The following is a 24486-nucleotide window of genomic DNA, read 5'->3' on the forward strand; positions in this document are numbered from 1 at the left end:
AATGACATAGTATAGCAACAATCTTTTGTATGAATTGGGAAATATATGCGACAATGATATTTTTTGTGACTAGGGTAAAGAATATAGCACATCAACAATGTTTTGTATGAGTATACATCACTTCTGGGATCGAAATGCTTGAGAAACAGGAGTCTCCATGGCAACGAGCATTTTTGCGAATACGAAGAAAGAAGCTCGCATAGCAATAAGCTTATGTATGAGTGGATATCATATCTGGGAACAGAAAACTTTAGGTATTAAGATCCATTCTAAATAATTTACATAGCTAATGTGTGAAAAAGCGAAATTTATAAATGGGAACAGAGCGAGTTTTTGTGTGAATAGGAAAAGGAACATAGCATATCAATAAGTTTTTGTATGCGTAAGCAACAAAGAGTCTACATAGCAACGAGCTTTTTTGTTAAAAAGAAAAAGCCAATTTAGCATAGCAGCTAGCTTTTGTATGAGTCGACATCATTTGGGAACAGTTTGCGATAGAGATTAAGAGCACGTTTTTTTTTTTTTTTTTTTAACATAATTATTATTTATTTTATTTAAAATCTGCCCCTTTTTTGGGCAATAATTAAATGTTTTCTTTGACCTATGGCAGTTATGTATTGCGTGTATCTATGTGTCTGTTTTGTGTGTTTAGTGTAGGGGAAGCAGTGGAATTTGTGGAGTTAGACTCTTTGGGGGAGGTCAAGTGGGTGTTTCCTTTTGAGCCGTCTTGTTGTTGAGTTGATGTTTAAAAGGTTGGTGGCAAGATTATTTGGGTGGTTGCCTAGTCTGGCGATGTAGCGATCACTCAACTTGGCAATTACCTCTTTAACCCAAGGTATATTAAGCTGGCTGTGAATTGTGGTATTTTCATGGTAAATATGCGCGTTAGATAAAATTCGCAGAGCTTTATTTTGAAACCGCTGAATAATGTTCAGGTTGCTCTTGCTGGCGGTACCCCAAAGATGGATGCCGTAAGTCCATGTTGGCTTGATAATTGTTTTATAGATTATTAGCTTGACGCGAAGCTTCAATTTGGACTGTCTACCAATCAGCCAGTAATATTTTTTTAGCTTGTTTTCAGCCTGCTTTCTTTTGCGCACAATGTGTTTACGCCATGTCAGCCGTCTGTCGAGTGTGATGCCAAGATAATTGGGCGTTGTGCTTACCGGAATCTGTAATCCATCTAGGAAAACTTGAGGGCAGTTCCCTTTGCGCAGCGTAAAGGTGGTATGGGTGGACTTTTCCTGGTTTACCGCGATGTTCCACCTTTTCAGCCAGCTGTTTAGGGAGTCCAATTGACGCTGCATAACGGAGGACGCGTACTGCGGTGTGTTGGCAGTTGTAAGAAAGGCAGTATCATCCGCGTACGTGGCAACCAAGAGGCTCTGATCCGGGGTGACAGGCATGTCGGCTGTGTACACCGTGTATAACAGAGGTCCCAGAACGCTGAGCACGTAGCAGCGAGCTTTAAATTTTTATTTAGGAAAAAGAATTCCAATATGGGTGAAGACTTTAAGGTCTTGATTATTATTGGATACGCCTAATGAACTCCATTGAAACCAGCCTTAATCAGGGCAAAAATTAAGAATCAGAGTAGTCTTCTGCTTCATAAACCCCAGAAACAGTTGAAGTAAATTAAGAAAGCTAAAAAATGGTTAGTTTGATGACAATAAGCTTAAGCTAATAAGCTTTAAGAAAGGGAATTAACAATATGAAATTGTAGACAATTCTCTAGACTTGTCTAACAGGTATTTAACTAAATCTGCTCGTCAGTTGATATCTGCCATGATTATGGTTGGGAATATTTTGTCATATGCCGTTATTTGAGTTACATAAAAATAATAATTGCTGTCGCAATGTTGCCTAGCCACATGCTGGCCAGATAAGATAGGAAGTACGACAATGCCCGTAGCACTCGTAACCCAGATAATAATCAGAAATCTGTTCAGTTCAGTCTTTTGCCTTTGGTCAGTCGTGTGGACAAAGTAAGATCGATATGAATGCGCATATATATAGTATAAATGTATTCTATAGATATCTTATCTGGCAATTTGGTCAATTGCGTCATTGCAGCTCATTAATAGAAATCTCGCTGTTAACTCATGATATATTATTTATTTTTTAATGACTTGTCGACGAGTTTTCAACCCAGAGAGGGTTGTCGCCCAGTCTGCAGGTTTTATTATAGGGTATGCGCTCTTCGTATACGCTAGAGTTTCTCAACAATAATTCGCAATTTTATTTAAGATATTATATCGAATCGAGCCATAAAACTATTTCAACTTTTATGCACCGATCTGAAGGGCAGATCAAACAGAGTTGAGGCACGACTTGGCTGCTGTCCCAAGTGAATATTAAGGTGTTAAAATACGAGCAGGTGAGCCAACTTGTGGGTCTAAAGCACTTGAAGTGCTCCACTCATAATAACAGGTTATTTCTGGAATCAAGGCAAACACTAACATATTTGTTGTCTGCGAAGCATTTGATGAAATTAATATTGCGGCGATAAACGTCAGCACGAGTGCGTAGAGTTCTTTCAGTCAGTGCAGTACATAAAATAATACAAAATAATAGGACAAAATATATTTCAAGATTCTTGAGCGCAAGATGAAAGTGTTTATGACTTATGTAACTCCATTTCAATAGAAGAGCTGTGATCAGGAAAAGAGAATCAATGTTCGAACTAGTGTCTGTCAAATAGTTACCAAGTTTACTTGCATTTATCGATAACTATCGATTTTCAGTTTTAATATTTATACTATTATAAAACTATATTAGTGTATAGCTGGCACAGATCAAGTATACTTCTCGTTCTGCGAATCTTCTGCTCTTGCATAACATTATTTTACTCAACATTGACAAATATCGATTTTCCGGTTTGATTTTATTTATTTCATTTACTAACTTAACATTTACATAATATAAGAAGTTATTTTCAATTTTTCTCCATTAATTGTATGAAAACCACATGCAGTTCACGTTTATTTAAATTTATCGATAATTATCGATTTTCAGTTTTAATATTTTGACGTTTTAAAAACTAAACCCACCAAATTCGGCTACAGATCAGCTACAGATATAGCAAGCACAAATCAAGAATATATCTCTTTTTGCGAATCTTCCCCTCTTCCATAACATTATTATACTTAAAATCGATAAATATCGATTATCGGGTTCATTTTTGTTACATTTCTCAAAGATTTGAAAAATTAGAACCACCAAATTCGACAAACTGGTTCAAAATACCTTAAAAAACTCTCAGCATGGTATTTTTTAATGCATGTATGTTAAATTTAAGCGATTTTAATATGAACAATAGCAAGAAATATGGTATGTAATTAAAGAACAGAGTATGTGATTGATTTGATATCTCTTTCAACTATAGCTATTATTATCAGACTTGGGCAGACTTGACTGTCGACTAATTGAGAGCTAATTAGCTGAAACTTGTGTACTTTGCTGATTTGCAGTCAGCCAAGCGTCCAACATACGAAACGGCAAACGGCAAACGGCAAACAATTATTTTTAAAAAGGAAAAAAATCAAAACTTCGCTTTAATGAGGAAGCGTCCCGCTCGCCCAGACCCATCGATAGATGCGCTGTACTGGAAAAATCACACACATTTCAGTTCGAACAAGATAAACTGGTTTCGTTAGATATGACAGAAACCCAGGCAACTCAGCTCAACTCAACTCAACTGGCCCTCCTCAGTATTCCGAGTAGCCCTGTGCCTTTGTGTTTTATGATTTGCTTAAGTCCAACTTGATTTCAAGCTGAAGCTGGGCCCCAACAAGGGAACTCTTTCATGTGTCGCCTTCGCACAAAATAGATTATCAGTTTAACATATATATATGTATATAGATATGTATATGTGTATGTCTGTACTTGGTTAACACGAGCCGGTTTTAACCGACTTCAGTTTCACGTGAGCTCTGAGCAGTTCCCTTTGCCTCTCTGTTAACTTCCATTAATCCATCACAAATTAAGGCATTTGGAATCTGATTTTGCCTAATTCTGCATTTTAATATATTTAAATGCTATTTTAGATACTATTGAACTTTATCTAAAGTGTTGCTTATTCTTTTAATTAAATCTGTTGGCCTAAAATCTTTATTATGATTGGGACAGTTTTAAAAATTTTACTTTTTTCTGTAGTTCTCTAATTTATGTATTACCAGAACATGTTTCAATTGTTAATATACAGAAAATTATCCTCTGCTTTAACTTATTTTTGTTTAATTTTTAATATATAATATATATAATAATGTAAACAAATATAAAATAATAATAATAATAATAATAATAATAGTAATAGTATTAATAATAATAATAATAATAATAATAATAATAATAATAATAATAATAATAATAATAATAATAATAATAATAATAATAATAATAATAATAATAATAATAATAATAATAATACTAATAATACTAATAATACTAATAATAATAATAATGATAATGATAATAATAATAATAATAATAATAATAATAATAATAATAATAATAATAATAATACTAATAATACTAATAATAATGATAATGATAATAATAATAATAATAATAATAATAATAATAATAATAATAATAATAATAATAATAATAATAATAATAATAATAATAATAATAATAATAATAATAATAATAATAATAATAATAATAATAATAATAATAATACTAATAATAATAATTATAATAATAATAATAACAAACAATAATTATTATTATTAAAAATAATGAAAATAATAATAATAAAGAATTTAATTTTTATCTATTTGTTACTTATTTTTATTAAATTATTTAAAAGAAAATTAAATATTTAATAAGCATAAAAAGGCATATTTAAGCTGATTTTGTTTTAATCTATTTTTTCTATGAAAAAATTCAAATATTTCAACAATATGTTTTGACTCATAAAATGATAAAATTTTCTCTAAATGATATTCCTACACTTTAAACAATTTAATTTAATATAATTTTAATAATACTTTGGGAAGTATTGATCTTACAATAATTTGAATTGTGTTGTATCTCTAGATTTTTAATTAATTATACAATAATTTATTTATTCCATTCATTTATACAGCTTTCATTTTTTATTTATTTATTCCCTTCCTTGCGTACAACTGAGAAGAAAAATGTTATAAATTGAGCTATATATATATGAAATTTCAATATTTTCTCTCCACACAAATTCAACTTGAGAGCGTACAAATACAAATACCCAATTCCAGTCAACTCTGCCAACGCATTGTGCTTTATCTAATCAGCAGATAATAAGAATGCCCGTTTATGGCCACGTTTATATGGTACATGCATGAACCCCAAATAAAACTGACGACTGGATGTCTTAGCCGTGCCCAGATGAATTCCTAAGCGGCTAATGAGATGCTCGGCAACAGTGACTGGGCGCAATAACGCGTTGTCAAGTATAATTTAATACATTTATGATGATTACAACAATGAAGCGCACAGATTGAAAGACTGCAGCGTACACCCGACAAAGGCATCACGACTGAAAGACTGTCATGGTACTCACACTCTAGCCTGGGGGCGGGGGCGGTGGCGGGGGGTCAATACTTGAACTTATTTGCAATGGCAACGCGCTCGAGTTGAACTCGAGTTGCGCTCGGAAATGCTCGCTTTTGCGAATTAATAATGTAAAGTTGCTGCGACACTTGACAACAGCGTTTAGCTCGATGACTAATGCAAAAGCCCTTGATGAAAAAAACAGAAACGTTTTTCCATTTTCGCCCTTAAATTCACTCATTTCAGCAAACCACCAGAGCAGAGCAAACACAAAAGCTTCTATATGTACATACACATGTATACAAAACACGAAAATGCACCCAAAAAAAAAAAGGTGTTGTGATGCACAAACATAAAAACAGTACACAAAACATTATGTTGGCGCTCCCATAAAGGAAAAATAAAAACAAACACACACACACGCACGCATTAAACAAAGATAGAAATCAAACTGTGGGAGAGTTAGAGCGAGTAGCCGAATATACAAAAGCCAATGTACTCTCAGTCCTTGTCCATGTATTAGTGTGCATTAGAGAGTGGGAGAGTGCACGAAGAGAGCACATTGTGTTTAATATGTGTGCGTTTTTCATTGCTGCTTTGTGCTTTATTTTAATACATATTAATAAAGCAACAGTTATGCATTAGAAAAAAGCCAGCCACAAGGCGTAGCCAGAACTGTGCGGGTTGGGCCGCTGCCTCAATTATTAAAGAAAATGAACATATGTTTATATAAATGTGCTAAAAGAATTTATAAGGCTGCATTAGAAAATTGACACTGAAATTCATTCGCAGCTGGGATAATTTTCAATTATAATATTACATGTTATATTTGAAAGTATTGTGCATATTATCTTATTTATCGTTTATTAGCTGCGAAAGTCTCTCACTGCAGCGCTCCTGTAATTCACCCTCAACCGTCGCTGTCTGGCCACTGTCTGCATTCTATCAGCCATTCTATTTGCGTAGCCTCAGTGCATGGGAGAGAGCGAGAGAGCGAGCGAGAGAAGGAGCGTTGCTCGCACCTTACAAGAAACGCTGCCAACAGCAACAACAACGGCCACAATAAGCACAACAACATTGGACCTTACGATGACGCTAGAAAAGCGACCACCCACCTCCCGAGCAGCGCTGCCAAGAAGCTTTCTGCTTTCAAAAGCGTTCAACAGCTGTCTGTGCGCAAATACTCGTATCTTTTAGCTTTGGTTGCGTTTGTGTGCGTGTTGACTGAGAGGCAAACGTTACGAAGTGTGAGTGTTGAGCGGCGCAGTAACTGAAGACTGCGCTGTCGACGCTGTCGATTTCGATGTCGGTTTGGCCACCACATTTTGTGGTTCAGTTGGTGATCTTTCGCCGAGAGCGCAACACGCAGCACGCATCACGCAGCGAGATTCGAATACCAGTCGCTTATACCTTAGTAGTGTTTCGTTTGTGTCTTTTTGTGTGTGTGCGTGTATTACAGAGTATTCTCGTAGCGGCAAGTTTTAGAATAACAAATTAACTAAAACTTGAAAAAATAATTAACGAAAAGAAACAGCAAATACTACGTGCTGATTTTTAAAACGAATCACCTTTACAAAGTGTACTGAAGCATTATTGAAAATTGTTCAAATTCTTACGTACCCCGTCCACCGTCCACGTGAGCAGCAAACAGCAAACGCAATCAAAATACGTGCATAAGTACAAACACCTATATACACATATATATATATTTTATAAATAAAATCCACAGCGTGCACTCACGATTTGTAATAACTGTTTGAATAAGAAAAATTAGAAAAAACACAGAAAAAAAAAGCGCCAAAATGTCGAAGAATAACGGAAAAGGTGATAAGTACGAAAATCAATTTCCGCAACCGGCTGCAAAGCAAACCTTGTCGGAAATGATCTACAATCCGAGCAGTGGCGCCATCTTTGGTCGTACTGGCAAAAGTTGGGGTAAGTAAGCCAATAAATAGGGTCGAATTTCTGCCAAAACTTACGCGGAGTTCAGCGAAAGTGCAGCATCTCTCTCTCTCTCTCTCGCCTCACAAACTCAACTATTTTTCGAAACGTCAAAGCTGAGCTTAACTGCGCATGGAGTTCTTCTGAAGGACAGCGCGGAGCCAATAACTGAGGCGCTCTACTCAACTCTCCCGCTCACTTTGTTACACTCGCAACGTCAAAGCTAAGCTTAACTCCTTTAATCAAGGGGCAAAATCGAGCAGTAACCCACTCTTCCCTTTCTCTCTCAATCTCTCTCTCACACTATCTTTATTATGGCAATTCGTAGGTGAGTGGCATATGCATAAGCTAACCCTACGTTAATCGAACGCCAAGTCATTTGAGGTACAAAAAAAAAGGCAACAAAAAAGAACGAAATGAGTAAAATGTTTATATTTACATATGCTGACCGTGTCTACATGTATGTGTGTGCACATGTGCATATGTATATGTACATAAATGCAATTCGGTCAGTCGGAAACGAGTGCGAGTATAAGCAAATAAAATAAAAGAGCTTATCAGCTACGTTTGTTCGCTCTCCGTTTGAGTATGAAATGAAAAACAAGCTCTAGATGTCATTGCCATATGTAACATCTTTTATGAGAAGATAAAAGTGGGAAGGCTATGAAGCTAAGTAGATAAAAATATGCATGTGCTGGCAAATTGATTAGACTAAGCATCTAAATTCACTATAAATTGTCTACATATATGTATACACACACACACACCCATATGAATATTTATTTTTAAATGTGTTAAATTTTATGTAAATCTCGCGGTTTTTTTATGAAGCCGTTTCTACAGTTGCTAACCGCGTAATTAGTATACGACATTTCATTATTTTTCTAGGAAAATTGCTTGAAGTAATGAAATATGCACACAAGATTGTGGTTAAAAAATGTTATAAGGTTTTTAAATGACACCCTTTTTCATGAAATAAATCATTAAAAAACTACAAATCTTACGCTTTCCTTACAAATAATAAGCATATATAAAAAAATATATTATAACTTCTAAATGCACGAAAATAAATTGTTTGTAAAAAAGCTGTTTTAAGTTGCAAAATTCTTCAAAAATGTACCAATTTCTTAACCTGAGAACGAAATTCATATAACCCTTCAAATACCAAATAAAAAAAACTTAAAAAAAATTACTATATTAAGAAATGTTAAATTCTGTTTTATCTTGATTAAAGAATATTCTAAAATAAAATGGAATTTTTTTATTTTTTTACAAAATTTGAGTTCTATTCTGGCCATTCTAGAATTTCGAACACCGTTTTTCTCCAAGTGTACTTCCATTAAAAATATCTATATGACTAACCATGCCTCGAAAATACATTATTCACAAAATATATATTTTTTTGAGAGTTCTGTATTGCCAACTTCCAAGGCTCAAAAAATAAATTAAATAGATAATTACATACATATATTCTAGTTACGTACAGATGAGCGAGCAATTTTATATAGATTTATGTACTACATATATAAAAAAGTCGAGCAACATTAAAATTTCATTTTTATTGCTCACAAAAGAAAAAACCATTTTTTTCAACCAAAAAAAAAAAACAAGATAAAAATTGTATGCAAACAAACACGGACGCACGTTTCTATGTATAGCTAAGGAGGGAGCGAGAAAAAGAGAGAGAGACTGCGAGAGAGAGAGAGAGAGGCATATAGAGAGCAAAACAAAATATAGATCGTAAAAGAGTCGGGGTCTCAGCAACGGTTAATATATCATCATATTCGTTTTGTAATAAGTTCTGCAAGCAAATTCAAGGTTTCGCCCGCTCTCTTGCTTACGCTCTGCCTCTCTCTCTCTCTCTCACTCTTTATCTTAATTTTGGCCCCAGCAAGGTAAATTTTTTTTCACATTTCCAAGCATGATGAATGTTACTCTAGAAACATGGCAAAAATATTAAAATAAAAAAAGTATATAAAATAAAGTAACAAATAAATGTATAATAAAAAAAAAACAATTATTAGATAATTGACTTTCCGCTGTAGCTCATATTCAAAGTATTTTGCCATCGCCTATTTGTTTAGGAATTTGGAACATAATACCCGCACGTAATACCCTCAATATCGTCTAACTTATTTGCTATAAATGTGTTCTAAATTAAAGCCTTAATTAGTTTGCATTATTTTGGGCTCGTAAGACCCGTATTTATTTTTTTTTTATGGCCAAGTTTTCATGATCCTCATAATTATGGCCTGTCTGTTGGCCATTTGGCCTTGCCTGCTAAGCCAACAAATACACATGGGTCCTGCCCTTGGAGCCCCAGCAGAACCCTTTTGCGGACACACCTGTCGTCTGTGGCATATTTAATGCACCCGTGTGCTATACGAAAATACAAATGGCATAGTATTTACCCATATATATGTGTATATATATATAGAAAGGATGTGGGGCGTATAGCCCATTTAGTTGTTGGCTCTATTCTCGCATTTGTGTCTATCATTTAATCAACTTTCGTTTTGCCAATTACAAAAATAATAATCATTGACATGTGCAGTCCATTAAATTATCGACTTTTTTCGAGGTTAGGTCAAAATACTAAAAAATTCCTTAGCCAAATCAAAGTTCAATTTAGTCGGACACAAACACGCTTATTGGACGTTTTAATAAAATACACATTGAAGGGCAGGTTTTATAATTTCCTAGATAAATAAATCTAAAAATATATGTACATTAGCTCTATTGGCCATTTAGATAGAGATATATAAAGTTAGCTAACTAGGTTTAACTACCTAAATAAAGCTCGATTTTAAAGAAGGATAAAGTTTTATATAGAAATTTATATAGACAAAGATTAGGATATAAGTAGCTGCAGATACAGATACAGTTACTGTCACTGACACAAATACAGATACGAATCGAATAAAGATACAGATACGGATCAGAAACATATACAAGTACAGATATTTATACAGATACGGATTAGATATAGATATAGATATAGATATAGATATAGATACAAGTACAGATACAGATACAGATACAGACGCAGAATCAAATTCAGATACAGATAGTCAGACATAATTCAGATGCAGATACAGATAATTCTATTCAGTCTAGATTACCAGGCATTGCTCGTAAATTACAAATTATTTTCAATTTCTAAAACTCTTTTCACGAGAATTATTAATTTGTTAAAAATTAAACCCGTTTTTTAATGGTCTACTGAAAAAGAGTTTTTTCCGCACATTAATTAAATTAAATATGTAAATTGTTTAGGCGCAATTCGTACTGCAAAATAGCCTAATGTCAGGTAAAAAATAAATTACGCATTAGAACGCATTAGAATGTATCTTGTCTACAAAATCTATGTCATGATTAAAACAATAGCAAAGCATAGACGCGCTCGATTCCGATTCGGCGTTAATTTCGACTCAGTTCCAGCTAAACAAAAAAAAAAAACAAAATTAACAAATGCTACAATTTTTGTTGTTGTTTGTTTTGTTTTTTAACTTTTATTTTGTATACTGTCCGTGATAAATGAAATCAAACCGGTTCAACGGCTTTTTAATGTGTCTGGAAATGCTTTCATTACAAATGCTGTTGCCAGCATTTTTTATTTGCACTTTGAATCAGAAGTTTTTGTTGTTTGTTGTTCAACCCTAAAATAACAACAAAAGCAACAATAACAATAACAACAATAACACATGGGACAGCACCTGTATGTCAATTCAAGTTCTGGCCAAAACCAGTTTCAGCTGCTAATTGCCATTTCGCGGCATATAGAGGGTCATTCCCGCCCCCCGATTTAAATGCAACCCCTCCCCATCTCAACCACATTTCCCCTCATCATTAACTAGTTAGTCGCCTGCTCGTTGAGCGCGAATTTAGATTTAGCAAGATGCAACAAATTGTTGCAACATGCAGCACATGCGACCCAGTTAATCATTTTAACTAGAATTTTCTCCATTTAATTAATGCACAGGAAATACCGCTAATTGTTGGCAATGTATTTTCATAATTGTTGCCCCCGCATGATATTTACTTTATAAACAAATTGTATCTGCAAAAATTTCAAAAATTACAATTTAAGCATAAACAAAGAGCTCTTTCTATGCAATTTAAATGCCGAAGCATTAAATTCCTGGTATATAACTTAATTTAAATTCTCTTTCAATACAAATTGCGATTTTATATATACATATATATTAATGTACATATGTTTAGATATTTTGTAGATGTACGTTAGATTTAAATATATCTTTTATTATGTATTGCCTATTTCAAATATGGCAACATTTTTCAAATTAGAATTAGTTCTGGAATCGAGGCATAATGATTTGCGAGCGACCCTCAAATATTCAAAGCCATTTTTTTAAGCACAGGAAATTTCAAAGAAATATTCAATTTTTATCGACATAAATGAAAATCTTTGCGCTTGTGAAAAATGCTGTCAAAATATGCAATTAAATTTTAACATTTTTCCAGTTTTGCCATAATTAAAATTGATATTGAAAACACATTTGAACAATTTTTTGGTGCTATGAAAATTATTCGCAGAAAATAAATAAAAAAAAATTGAAATTTTGAAAAATTGTTGTGTTAAAAAACGTATTCGGAAAAACCAAAAATTGTTCTGTATTTCAAAATACCAAAAATACTAAAATTTTCCAAATTGAATACTATGAATAATTGCTCCTTGTTAAAAATTGTATTTGTAAAAACTAAAGCGAAAACGATTTAAGACCGAAAGATATAAACATTCCATTTATTTTAATATTTGATGAACTCAAATGTTCAAAATTTTTTAAAATTTTGTATTATTAAATTCAATTTAAGAAATTAGAGTCTATTGAATACTAGAATATTATTTTTTTTGTTAATTAGTTTGGGAATATAATGAAATGCATAAATATATTATATTTTAAAATATTATGCACTTAGAAGATTATAAAAAGTGTGTAAGACTGACAAATATAATCCCAAAATTCTTATAATTCAGCTTAATAATATGCTGGTTAACCGTTTAAAATATTTTTGTGTTAAACAGACTTAAATAGAACTCAATATGCAATTGAAAAACTCTTAAAATAAACTTAATTAACTGCCCTATTTTATTTACAATAAAAAGAAGAACTTTTGCAGAACTTTGTGTATTATCGATGCGCAATTAGCCAAGACAGAAGCTAAGCAAAAATGTGACCCCCGAAAAAAGCAATAGAAAACTTGGTCAAAGTTTGGGCGATATATTAACAAATACGTTTAACCAATCAAGCGGAAAGCCGAACCAAGATCTGATCAGGGGAAGGAGCAGAGTGCAGGATAAATATGTGAAATTAATTCACTTAAAATGCCGCAAAGTATGCTATAGGCATATATTGCTGTATATATCAAGGAGAGAGGAGGGAGGATGGGAGGAGGGGAGGAATAGGTAGGGAGTCGCCGGAGCATGTACTTACAAATGGCAACGAACGATGACGCATGGACAAAGGGTGTGTCCGACAAACAAACAAACTAAACACACGAAGGATTTGGATTACCAGGGGGGGGGGGGGGGCAGGGGGGGCAAGTTAGTTTGCGGGTGTGTGTATGCCATAACAAAGTAGGCGCCGCTGCGACGCCTTGAGGTTGGCATCACCCAGAAACCGCCCCCTTGACTGCGCATAAATGTTTGTCTTATCAATGTGGCCAGCTTGGAGGGAGCAAGGAGCATGGAAGGAGCATGGAAGGAGCGTGGGAGGAGTTGGCTGCTCTAATGAGTATAATGATGACATACGCCGGGCAAATTGTTGCTGCGCCTTCTAGGTGCAACAGGCAGCAAAGGGGCGGGGAGGGGGGTGATTCGAGAGGGATACGACTCGTGCCTCATAATTGTTGCGCCTGAGCAGACGTCGTCGTCGTCGTGCTTGAGGCACATAAATCAAGTGAACTCAAGTGTGTCGCCTACGAGGGTCAAAGATTGCCTTTGCACTCGCCAATCGAGGCCAATTGCAGCTAAGCCGACTTAAGGAGTAAAAGCCACCTGAAGGCACAATTATAAGTCTCAACGGGTTTTTGTTTCCACAGTCTGAGTCACGCTTCCAGGAATTCCCAACGCAACTTGGGGGATGCGAAGGATTCACGTTCAGGCTCAAGGGCCTCTGAGAACCTGTTGTCATGCGGCTGTCAACGGACAGAGCAATGAAATATATAGAAAGATTATTCTAACAATTTTGAACAATATTGTTGTTTATAGACGTGGCTAAAATCAGTTAAAGATATGAGCAAATAAATACAGCAACAGCATGTGTCTGATCCAAGAATCGTAATGGATCTACCAGGAACTAAGAGACCTTTATGGGATATTTGAAAGCTGACAGGAAATCTATTCATTGACAGCTCCCATTTCTATATTCCTGCAAGAACTTATAAGCCCTTTGTAGCATAATCTGAAGTATCTAACAGAAACTTTATTGATTTTTAAATTACATTTTGCTGAAGGATATTCTGAAGGAGCTAACAGGAAATATATTGATTACCAGACCCTATTTTGCTGTTAACTCAAGAACTTATAAACTAATTGTAGCATATTTTGAAGGATCTAACAGAAACTCTATTCCCCTATTATGACTCCCAGAACTACGAATATTCTAAAGAAACTTTATTTAACTATAATATATTGCCCAATTTCGTTGTTTCTCCAAGAACTTGGGGTAATTCGCCATGATCTCACAAGAACATTATCGACTACTTTCCCCACTTTTTATTACTCCAAGTTCTTTACAATTTGCTCACAAAGAGTTCAGTTCATCTATAATTCATTCGTAATATCGCATCGGGAGGGATTTTAAATTTATAAAACTTGACAGTTCGTGGAATTGTTGGATCTAACCTACAGATATGTACTCCTTTCAGAAAATATATTTCCTACCAAGGTTGCAAATCGTTTGTAAATTCCAATTTATTCACTCATATGAACTATGAACTATGAAGATTAAACCGTGTACTTTTCAAAAATTGGTTCGATTCGAAATATAAATCTCTTAATTAGACTAGTTAAGTCTACTGCAAAGCATAAAAATCTGGATTTATGAATGTCTAAAATCAGCTGCACGCATCGAACCTCAAGAAAGGTTGCCGGTTCAAACTGTCAGTCGAATAACCGATTAATTTCAAGTGTCTGGCAGCCCTGGCAGGAGACTTTAAAGAATGTTTTTCCTTGCAGTTAAAAGAGAACTTTACTGATTGCCACGCCCAATTTAAGTTCAGCAAGTTCATTCATAAACAGTTCATTTGAGCTAGATCCAAATCGTAGCCAGTTGAATATAGCACCTAGCACAATGCCATTAAGCAAATGACGTGCTCGCCCATTTGCGGTCCTTAAACAAACTTCCCACAATTATGCGGCTGGCCGTGGGGTAAACAATTGGGACTTCCACCACAAATGGTGTGAAATCGCACAACTAGCCAAAGCTAACACAGAGAAAGAGACCCCACAACCAAGTACAGTGAAAACTCGCAACTAACGGACAGCTGCTTTTGGGAGTAAATCAACTTTAAGTCTTAGCTTCTTTCTCCTTGGAAAAAATTCTACAACAATTTGAAGACATCTTAAAAAAATCTCATAAAGTTTTATCGAAGACTTAGGAAAGCTGGGAAAATACGAAATTAATTTCTTGTAAGTGTTCGTTCAAGAGAGGCTTCACTGTATTTCACTGAAGCATATGTGCGTTCAGCGGTCTGCTAAATTATTAACTTAATTTAGCCTTCGTTGGGTCGCGCTCGACGGAAGGGAACTTAGGGACACGAACGTGGACGCCAGCCAAAGCTGAGGAGGACAGAGGAGCAGCAACTGGCTGGGGATTCGTCGGTCGGTTGGTCGGGCGGGCTTGTGGGGTTGGGTTGACTTGGCTTGGCTTGGGTTGGGTTGGGTGTGTGTAACCGCATTCTTATATAGGTCACGGGCTCTTTAAGTTTGTTTACCGCAACGTCAGGGCCCAGAGCTGGAGTGTTATTATTGAAACTTGGTCATTGAGTCGCGACTGGTTGCACAATGCGGCGCCTCTCCACTCATTCACCCGCCCCCGTCCTCGCTCTCTCCCTATCTCGCCTTGGTCAGTGCATGTGCCCCATAAACAAAGTTCCAGATGAATTGTGTTTACACACAACTCGTGCTCAACTTTTATATAAATGCAAAGCAGGCTCCTCTCGTGGGTTGGCCCAGGGAGTATAAATGGGTTTGCGTGGGGCAGGACAAGGGTTGCAAGCCCTACATGTGCCACAATCACACACGCACATACACACACAGTTTATTGTTATACAATATATGTGACTTATGTGGCTTTGAGGAAAACATTTTCATAGTTTTTCCAAGCAATTCTTGAAAAAGTCTTAAAATAATATTTAAAAAAATAAAATAAAATAAAATAGAACAAAATTAAACAAAGTTAATTGAATACAACTTTGTTTATGCCAGGAGAAAGGAAAAGAGAGAGAGAGAGAGAGAGAGAGAGAGAGGGAGAGAGCGCGTTATAATTTTGAAGGAATTGCAATTTGTGAACTTTTAAAGTATTTATATCTCGTATATGTTAAGAAACTATCTAAATGAACTCGGTGTATCTGAAAGACATCTTGATGAAATTTGTTGCAGCTGCTTCTACTTCTTGCAGATGGTATATATACCGGAATCGACTAAGTTACTCCGCTATAAAATAATGCTATTCAGAGAAATTCGTCGAGAAAGAAATCTAGATCAAACTTGGCAAATGCTAGTTTTTATATTTCTTACACCCTTGTAAAGTGTATTATAATTTTGTCATATAATGTGTAACGCATAGAAGGAGATATCTTGGACTCCAAACAGTATATACATATATATTCTAGATCAGTATAAACAATTGAGTTGATATATCCATGTTCGTCTGTCCTTCTGTTTCAGTTTCTCTCAGTTTTTAAGCTATCGGCTTGCAATTTTGAATAGGTCCGTCTTTCCGTTGCAGGCAGCACATATATTGGAACCAGTCGGATCAGACTATTAAATCATAGGAACGTTCGGTCTAAAAGAAGGTTCCTGTATGGAAAACCTTTTTGTTTATCAAGACATCTTAAACAAGCTCGGCATTTATAAGTTTCATTCTGCTCCCTAGATGTATGCTAAATTTTGTCAACATCGGAGTACTATGTCATATAGGAAGTTTTCCAAGATATTTTCATCAAACTCTGCTTTTACGAGCTCCACTATTCTCTAATATCAGCAAGAGGCAAATGTTATTTTTGAATGAAATTAGTTGGAATCTCTTCAAAATTAAGTTGGTATAACAATTAATTAATACATTTTTTGAGTTTTCCAAGCATTTGGCTAAATACAAATATGATTCTTAGATCATTTAGCTGCTGCCTGAGCTGTCATTCAACAGGCCAAATGTTGGCTGATCGGCCACAAATGGCAGAGTATATTTAAGTGAAGAGCTGCTGATGTCTGCAGTATTTCACGCTGTGTCTTTCACTTTTGCTTCGCATAAATCTATTTGGTTTGCTTTTCAAGTTGGATTCGCATACGCAAGATGATTACAAATATCGTATATAGATCTGCTTTGGCCCGATTCTATAATGCCACTCATCGTTCGGACCGAACATTTGGCATTTGCCTGGCATCTTGCCTTGAATTATATATTATAGATACATTCACGCTCTCTCTCAAGTACGAAAATAGATGCCAAAAACATGAATCGAGGAAAAAAAAACAGCACTTGAACATTTATTACGAGTTCGCTGTGCCATTTTGACAGGCACCAAAGAGTTCAGCTACCCTACTTGAAACTGAGAATTAGGGTGGCATGGAAAATTCACAAAAAATGTATTCGCTTTTGAATAATTTTAAATACCCTTGCAGGCAAATTGTGGCTAAAGAATTTAGCGAAAAGTTCAGTTTTTGACCGAATTTTGATTTGATTTGGAGATACTTTTATTTATTGGTAGAGATAAATAGAGGGATTGCTAGATGAGATACTTTAATGTGTTAGAGGAAAAGAAAGAAAAAATCGGAATTTGTCGAAAGTATTTAATGCTGGTTATAACGACCTTTTCATTTTATAAATAGTTATAAAATTAATTTAGTACTTTTTCTTAAAAGTATTTATAGTAACAACCTGAATATCCTTTGCAGGGATACACTTTCTTTTTAATTTTAGCTTCTTTATTTATATTTTTTTCTATTTATCTTCCAGTTCTCAATTATTCCTATTAATTATATATAGTATATGCTGTACAAATTCAGTCGAACCTTCCAAATGCCAAAGTCTGCACAGGCTTCTAGCTAACACAATAGTTCATTCATATAAAAGTCTTGGATTTGAACCAGCCACTTCTCTCCTTAACAATTCAAGAGCCGTTTAATTCACAATAGTTATTGTTTCAGCTATTATTTATGCCAGCTATTTAGTTTTATGAATGACTTTCAAAACAATTATTTAAAGCATTTTGGAATTGAACTTTCAATAAAGCCTGACCTCTAATCGTAACCTTTTGAACTTGCCCCAGCTGCAGCTCCACGGGAGCTTTATGGCAATAGCCTAAACTGGAAAACGTAAAACTAATTGGATGCGACATTTTTTCACAGGCCTCAATTTACAATCGAATTTATGCAAATGTCCGGGGAAAATGGGAAAACTAGCAAATGAGAAATGACAATCGCATGGTTTGATTTAAACAACAAGGATCTAGGCGGGTTATAGAAAGATATATATACGCTACACAGCATATATATGTGTGTGTGTATATGATATTATATGGCAAGTACAGTGGGCTATCCATCATGTTGAACTAAGTAATTGTGCGAGTCATATGCAAGTTGCTAGAAGGAAATTTATCGATTACGCGCGGAGACAGGGGAAAGTTTTTATATCCAAGTGAGTGTTGTGTGTGTGTGTTGGTGTGTGTGTATGTGTGTGTGTTAGTGTGCGTCTGTAATTTAACATTGCTGAAGACATAAGAATGTTGACTGGCCTGTAATCGTAGTACACACGCCTTGATATTGGTAACACATGCGCCGCAGGCGCCCACCTTGGCAAGCTCTGTCTGGACAACTGAACGTAGGGGCAGCCGGGCGGGCGGGCGGGCGGGCGGACGGACGGACGGACGACGGACTGGTTGGCTGGCTGGCTGGCGTCATAGCCCGGCAATGGCGTCTGGGCCCAAATGCCCGGGGGGGCAGCGCCAGCGTGTGGTCATTGCCAAACATATTTCCTTGTACTTGAACGCAAATCATTTTCCTCGGGGGGCGCTTGGTAACAGCAACCGGTCGCTGTGTCTCACTAGCAAGGCTGCCAGACTAGCAGATACCCTGGACAAAGCTTCACATGCACACACAGAGGGATACGGAGAGTAGCTGGGTTTTTGGAGGGTGCAAGTCGAACACTTTTCGACTTGTTATGCTTTTCCCTTCTACACAAAAAGAACACACGAAAATTGTGCTTCAGCCTAACCTCAAAACTAAAATTAAGAAAAATTCATTCTTAAATAAATTTTCTAAAAAAATTATAAAAGCCCAAAGCTGCATTTAAATGAAACTCTGAAACTTTTTTGTTTAGTTTGATATGTGGAGGAAAATATATATGAAAAGTGAGGTTATGAAAGCCAAACGATAAATCAATTGACAAATTGTCCTTAAGAAATTGCAATTTATGCCGTGAAAGTCAGTAAATATCGAGTTTTATCAATTTAAGTAAAGAAAATAAAAAGAAGCCTCCCGCTGCTTGTTACAAAAATTGGCACAAGCACAGCATACCCCGTCTTTACGTCATTTTTGTTGTCTACAGAGTATACAATTTTGATACAAAGAAAAACTGAAATATCGAGCATGAAAAGTCGCTAGCCGACATTGATTATTTATTGATAGATTTTCGATTTTCACTTTACGCTTTTGTTTTTTTGCTTTTTGTGGCCTACTGTACCCGTCGTCGTCGTCGTCGATTCGTGCATTGTATTCGATATTCAATCAAACGATTAATTTGTTTTGGAAATTCGAGCCGAAAAGCCGCGAGCCGCGAGCCCGTAACCACTTTTGGGTCTGTCGACGTTGCGTTATTTATGCAACTGGCCGCCAATGGAACGGGGCTGGGTCCCATTCAAAGGGGGCCAAATGCTGGAATCTAGCTGACGCTCGTCAATGCCATTGGCATTGAAATGGTCGTAAACACACTCGCATAATACCCAACTATATACAAATACCTATATATATATATATATACCTATATATACTCAGTAGTTGCTGCTGTTTGTTTTAACTTCCTTTCTGTTTGTTGTTTCTATTGTTATTACTGCATTTGCTGCGGTTTCTATTGGCTTTCAATTTCCCCCCCATAATAACAACAAAAACAAAGGCAACAAAATGTGGCAAAACGAATTTGATGCAAGTGGCGAGATATTGATTATTAATTGCTTTAAATTGTTATCGATAATTTGGGTTTTCAATTAGTTTGATTAATTGTGCAAGGGGTAAATATTCTATGCATTATCCCAGAGAATTTGACGAATTTGAACCAGCGACTTCTCGCTAGTCAGTCCGACGCTCAGGAGGGCTCTAGCTGCTTGATTAATTGTGAAAGGGGTAAATATTCGATGCATTTTCCCAGAGAATTTGACGAATTTGAACCAGCAACTTCTCGCTAGTCAGTCCGACGCTCAGGCAGGCTCTTGCTGCTAACTGTTGCTGTTGTTGTTTTCGGCCCACTTGCTGATCTTAAAACCAAAACCTAGTCTTAAAGCTCACTTTCGACAAATTTCTGATTGGAATCAAATCTTTTATATATATATATGAATTGGCATACCCCATTATATATAATTAATAGTATTAACCTTATTAAATTGCCAGTATTTCAACAATTTCTTTTTTTTTGGTTTTTTCCAGGTCAACTTTTCTTGTTTTATGCCATATTCTATATCGTGCTTGGCATACTGTTCACCATTTGCATGCAGGTCATGCTCTCGACTGTGGATAATCATCAGCCCAAATGGAAGCTAGAGGAGTCTCTGATTGGCACCAATCCCGGATTGGGTTTCCGGCCGCTGAGCGAACAAACCGAACGCGGTTCGGTTATTGAATACGACAGAAAGAAGCCCGCCGAATATGAATACTGGGTTAGCTTGGTCGATGAATTCTTACAGGGTAAGTAGTAGAGGAGCTCTCTTTGGCAAGAAGGAATAACATTCTATTATGTATATACTAAATACCATATGCTACAGATTACAATCACACTGAGGGTCGCCAGATGAAGCACTGCGATTTCAAGCAAACGCACAACGACAACGATGTCTGCGTCGTTAATATTGATAACTTTGGACCCTGTACGGCGGCAAATGGATATGGCTATAAGACTGGCGAGCCCTGCATCTTTCTCAAGCTGAACAAAATATTTGGCTGGATGCCCGAATTCTATGAGACGGCCATCAATGGCATGCCCGCCTCTCTGCAGCAGGTCATCAACGCAACGAGTGCCGATGAGGTTTGTTACGCATTTAGCTCTTAATGATGATAATTTATTGGCCCGCGCAACGCCGCCTAATATCAGCTAGCATATATCTAAATGTACATCTATTTCGTTATATAGCGCCAACAAATCTGGGTCTCGTGCAACGGTCACTTGGGCAAGGATAAGGAGCACTTCCAGAACATCACCTATTATCCCAGACAGGGCTTTCCCTCCTATTACTATCCCTATCTGAATCAGCCCGGCTATTTGAGCCCGGTTGTTGCCGTCCAGTTCCACGCCCCGCCCAAGGGCTCCATGTTGGACGTGGAGTGCCGCGCCTGGGCCAAGAATATCATCTACAGCGGCAGCTTACGTGATCGCATGGGTTCGGTTACCTTCCAGATTTTGTTGGATTAAAATGCGTACGGTTTGTTAAGCTAGAAGAACTTGTGATTGCAACAACCTAAAATTCTTGTCCCGAGACCAACTACAACAACAACAACAACAACAAGGAGGAGAAGAAGAAGAAGAAGATTTAATTTTTAGAGCCTAGACGCCTTCAAGTCGTAAATGTATTGTATATATTTATATGAAGAGAAACGAAATATACCCGCGCCTCTATAACAAAATCAGCCCCGAAAAAAAAGAATTATAATATAAAAAAAAAAACAGAAAAATATACAAAAAAAAAACCGAAATTTTCACAAAAGTTCAAATCGTACACCCGTAATTGTTGTTATAAAATAGCTTCCGGCTTTTCTATTGCTATAAGTTAACAATTACAATAATATTAACATTATAATTTTATAGATTCTTGTAAAGCATATGGTTAATTTGTCAGTTGTATTTAGTTTGTATTTATGTAGTATGTTATTAATGCCATTTAATTTTTGTTCTCCAGTTCAAGTACTCCCTTATGCCAGCAGCATACTTTTTAATTTTTTTTTTAAGTTGTTACATTAAATTTCAGCAACATGCAAATTTGTAAAAATGCGAGAAAAAAAACCTCAACAAGCTACGTAAATAATGTATTTGTTATATAACAATTGCCACGCCTCTGTAAGGATGTGTAAAAAGTATTGAAAAGAAAAGAAAAACTATAAAACATATACATATATATCCTTTAGTGAAATTTTAGTCATAGCAGCAACAATAACATAAACAAATTCCAGGCATATTCTTGTTTTACATTTTTAAGCTTCTTTTTTTGAGATTTATATCGATGGAAAACTTTTAGTAAATTCTTTTTTGTTGCATTAATGAGTAAATAAAATTGAAAAACGAAACAAAACCCAGTACTTTAATTTATATAGCAAAGTAAAATTATATATAAAGTGTGTGCTCACATTTAAAGTTTAAAAATGGCGCCTAAACAATTGATAATTGCCATACAGCACAAGAATTAACTTTTCGGACGGTGTGGCAACGCTGCCGACATGCCCGGCGCTGCCAACTTGTCTGGCACACAGCTGTGCACACATCACAATTGCGCTGACAGCTAGTCGATATATCGGGCAAAAAATTCATCGGAATTTTTCAGCTTTCTGCTGTTTACGCTATAAAAATTGCAATAAAATACAGAAATTCCTATTGAAAACAAAGCGCTTGACGAATTGAGAGCTGTTAATATAAAAAAGAGCAGGCAGTGGTGTTGCGCCCAGCTGCATTGAATATGGCACACACGATAAACGTGGGCTCCGTCAAGGAGGAGCACTGTGAGTCAACTTGCAATATGTTTAAAACGCAGGATTGGCCGCTGACGATGCGACACAGGGACCTGGGTCTGGTTAAGATCGAGCAGGACATGAGCTTTGTGTGGCAAAGCAGCCCCAGTGTCACACTGGACGGCAAGGACCGACAACCAGAGAAGCAGGCCCAGAAAAAGTACGTCCGTCATGTTCATAATACTCGAATCCATAATTATGCTGTTATGCTCTTGTGCTCTATAGATTCCAGCACGGATCAGCCAGCGAGAAGCCTTTCAAGTGCGCACACTGCCCCAAGGACTTTGCCACCAGCAGCAATCTCAAGGTGCATCTGACGCGCACCCACTCCGGAGATCGCGAGCGCCCGTTTTTGTGCCCCAACTGCCCGAAGTCGTTTGCGACCAATGATAATCTGCAGAAGCACATACGGAGGCATTCGAGCGAGCGCAACCTCAACTGTCCACACTGCCCCAAGGCCTTCGCCACAAAGGATAATCTGCAGAAGCACATACGCCGCCACTCGAGCGAGCGCAACCTCATCTGTCCGCATTGTCCCAAGGCATTTGCGACCAACGACAATCTGCAGAAGCACATACGCCGGCACTCGAGCGAGCGCACCTTAAATTGTCCACACTGCCCGAAGGCGTTTGCCACCAATGATAATCTGCAGCGGCATATACGCGGTCATACGGGTGAGCGACCCTTCAAGTGTCCCTATTGCCCGAAACCCTTTGCCCAAAACAGAGATCTCAAAGCGCACATCCTAGAGCATACGGGCGAGAAGCCCTTCAAGTGTCCATTCTGCCCGAAGGAGTGCGTCCGCAGCGAGGGCCTAAAGAAACACATAATGCGCCTGCACAAGGACAAGGACATCGAACCCGAGCAACTACTGATGGCGATCAAGCCGTGAGTAGACCTCTCTCTCTCTCTGAGAAATCCGAGCACACTATTTAAAAATCTCTTTTTGTTTGTGTCCACAGATGGCCAACGGGCGACCCAAACAACACGATCTATGTAAAAATACGATCCTACCAAATAAAAGTTAACCCAGGAAATTGAGCTCAGGCACACACAGAGACACAGACGGAAAGCGGAAAACCTTGCAGTTCGAGCAGCTAGAAAAATAGAAGGGATTGGAAACCTATTTGCAAGCGCAAGCACGCGTTCGATTTTGAAAACTTGGCGAAATGGCAAAATTGATATAAAACTAAACATTTATGTAGCTTTTATAGCCCGCGAGATCTAAGGCTTTCCCACGACCATATCAAAGAATTATGTTTTGATATGCTTTGCATGGGACACTAAACGATATTCAATTCATTTGTTGTATAAATTTATATATATACACAAATATATATATATTATGGGCTAATGCAATCGATTTGATGCAAAAAATAAAACGCATTTTAATGCTAAATATAGAAAACACAATAAATAGAAATAAATAAATTGCGAATGTAAAGAAAAAATGAATATTGCTGAATAACCTGGTTCAACAAATTTTTCGACAACATATTTGAAGATTTCGAAATTAATTATTTCTATATATTCATAATTTTGATCAGAAATTTAAAGATCTAACAAATTAAACTTCCGCCAAGCAATTTGTCAATTAAAACGAGAATTGGAAAAACTGGCTCCACAAAATGTTTGCGTTTTATAGTTAATACCATATTTAAAACAGCTTAAGAAATTTTACATTTAGTTTTAGATTAGTACAAATTAGTTTTGTGTACCATTGTTAAACTTTATTAGTAGGTTTTTTATTAAATGTGAGTTATTGTACCTATATTACAGATATTACAGAATATTTGTTTAGTTCATTATTTATTTATCCTTGTGAATTCTGGGATATTTAT

General features: G+C 36.2%; 3 protein-coding genes across 4 annotated transcripts in view; 2 read left to right on the forward strand and 1 right to left on the reverse strand.

The window, feature by feature from the left end:
• The window catches only part of LOC135438957 (uncharacterized), a 43188-nt gene that overhangs the window by 14102 nt on the left and 4600 nt on the right, over positions 1 to 24486 (reverse strand). The window lies entirely within an intron of this gene.
• On the forward strand, positions 6875 to 22018 carry nrv1 (nervana 1). The gene is made up of 4 exons (XM_064697525.1): positions 6875 to 7470; positions 20360 to 20617; positions 20695 to 20954; positions 21060 to 22018. The coding sequence occupies exons 1-4, from the start codon at positions 7338 to 7340 to the stop codon at positions 21336 to 21338; spliced, it is 930 nt and encodes a 309-aa protein (XP_064553595.1). The 5' UTR covers positions 6875 to 7337; the 3' UTR covers positions 21339 to 22018.
• LOC135438958 (gastrula zinc finger protein XlCGF7.1-like) lies at positions 22319 to 24416 on the forward strand. 2 transcript variants are annotated; one of them, XM_064697524.1, is made up of 4 exons: positions 22319 to 22805; positions 22871 to 23319; positions 23395 to 23533; positions 23608 to 24416. In XM_064697524.1, exons 1-4 carry the CDS (start codon positions 22594 to 22596, stop codon positions 23684 to 23686), a joined length of 879 nt encoding a protein of 292 aa, XP_064553594.1. In that variant the 5' UTR covers positions 22319 to 22593; the 3' UTR covers positions 23687 to 24416. The 2 variants fall into 2 exon arrangements, with proteins under 2 accessions (XP_064553594.1, XP_064553593.1); XM_064697523.1 differs by having other exon boundaries at positions 22328 to 22805; positions 22871 to 23533.

This window comes from Drosophila montana, unplaced genomic scaffold, assembly GCF_035044405.1.
Source record: "Drosophila montana isolate Dmon_TW-CO22-7 unplaced genomic scaffold, ASM3504440v1 contig_402_1, whole genome shotgun sequence".
In the NCBI taxonomy this organism is placed as follows: domain Eukaryota; kingdom Metazoa; phylum Arthropoda; class Insecta; order Diptera; family Drosophilidae; genus Drosophila; species Drosophila montana.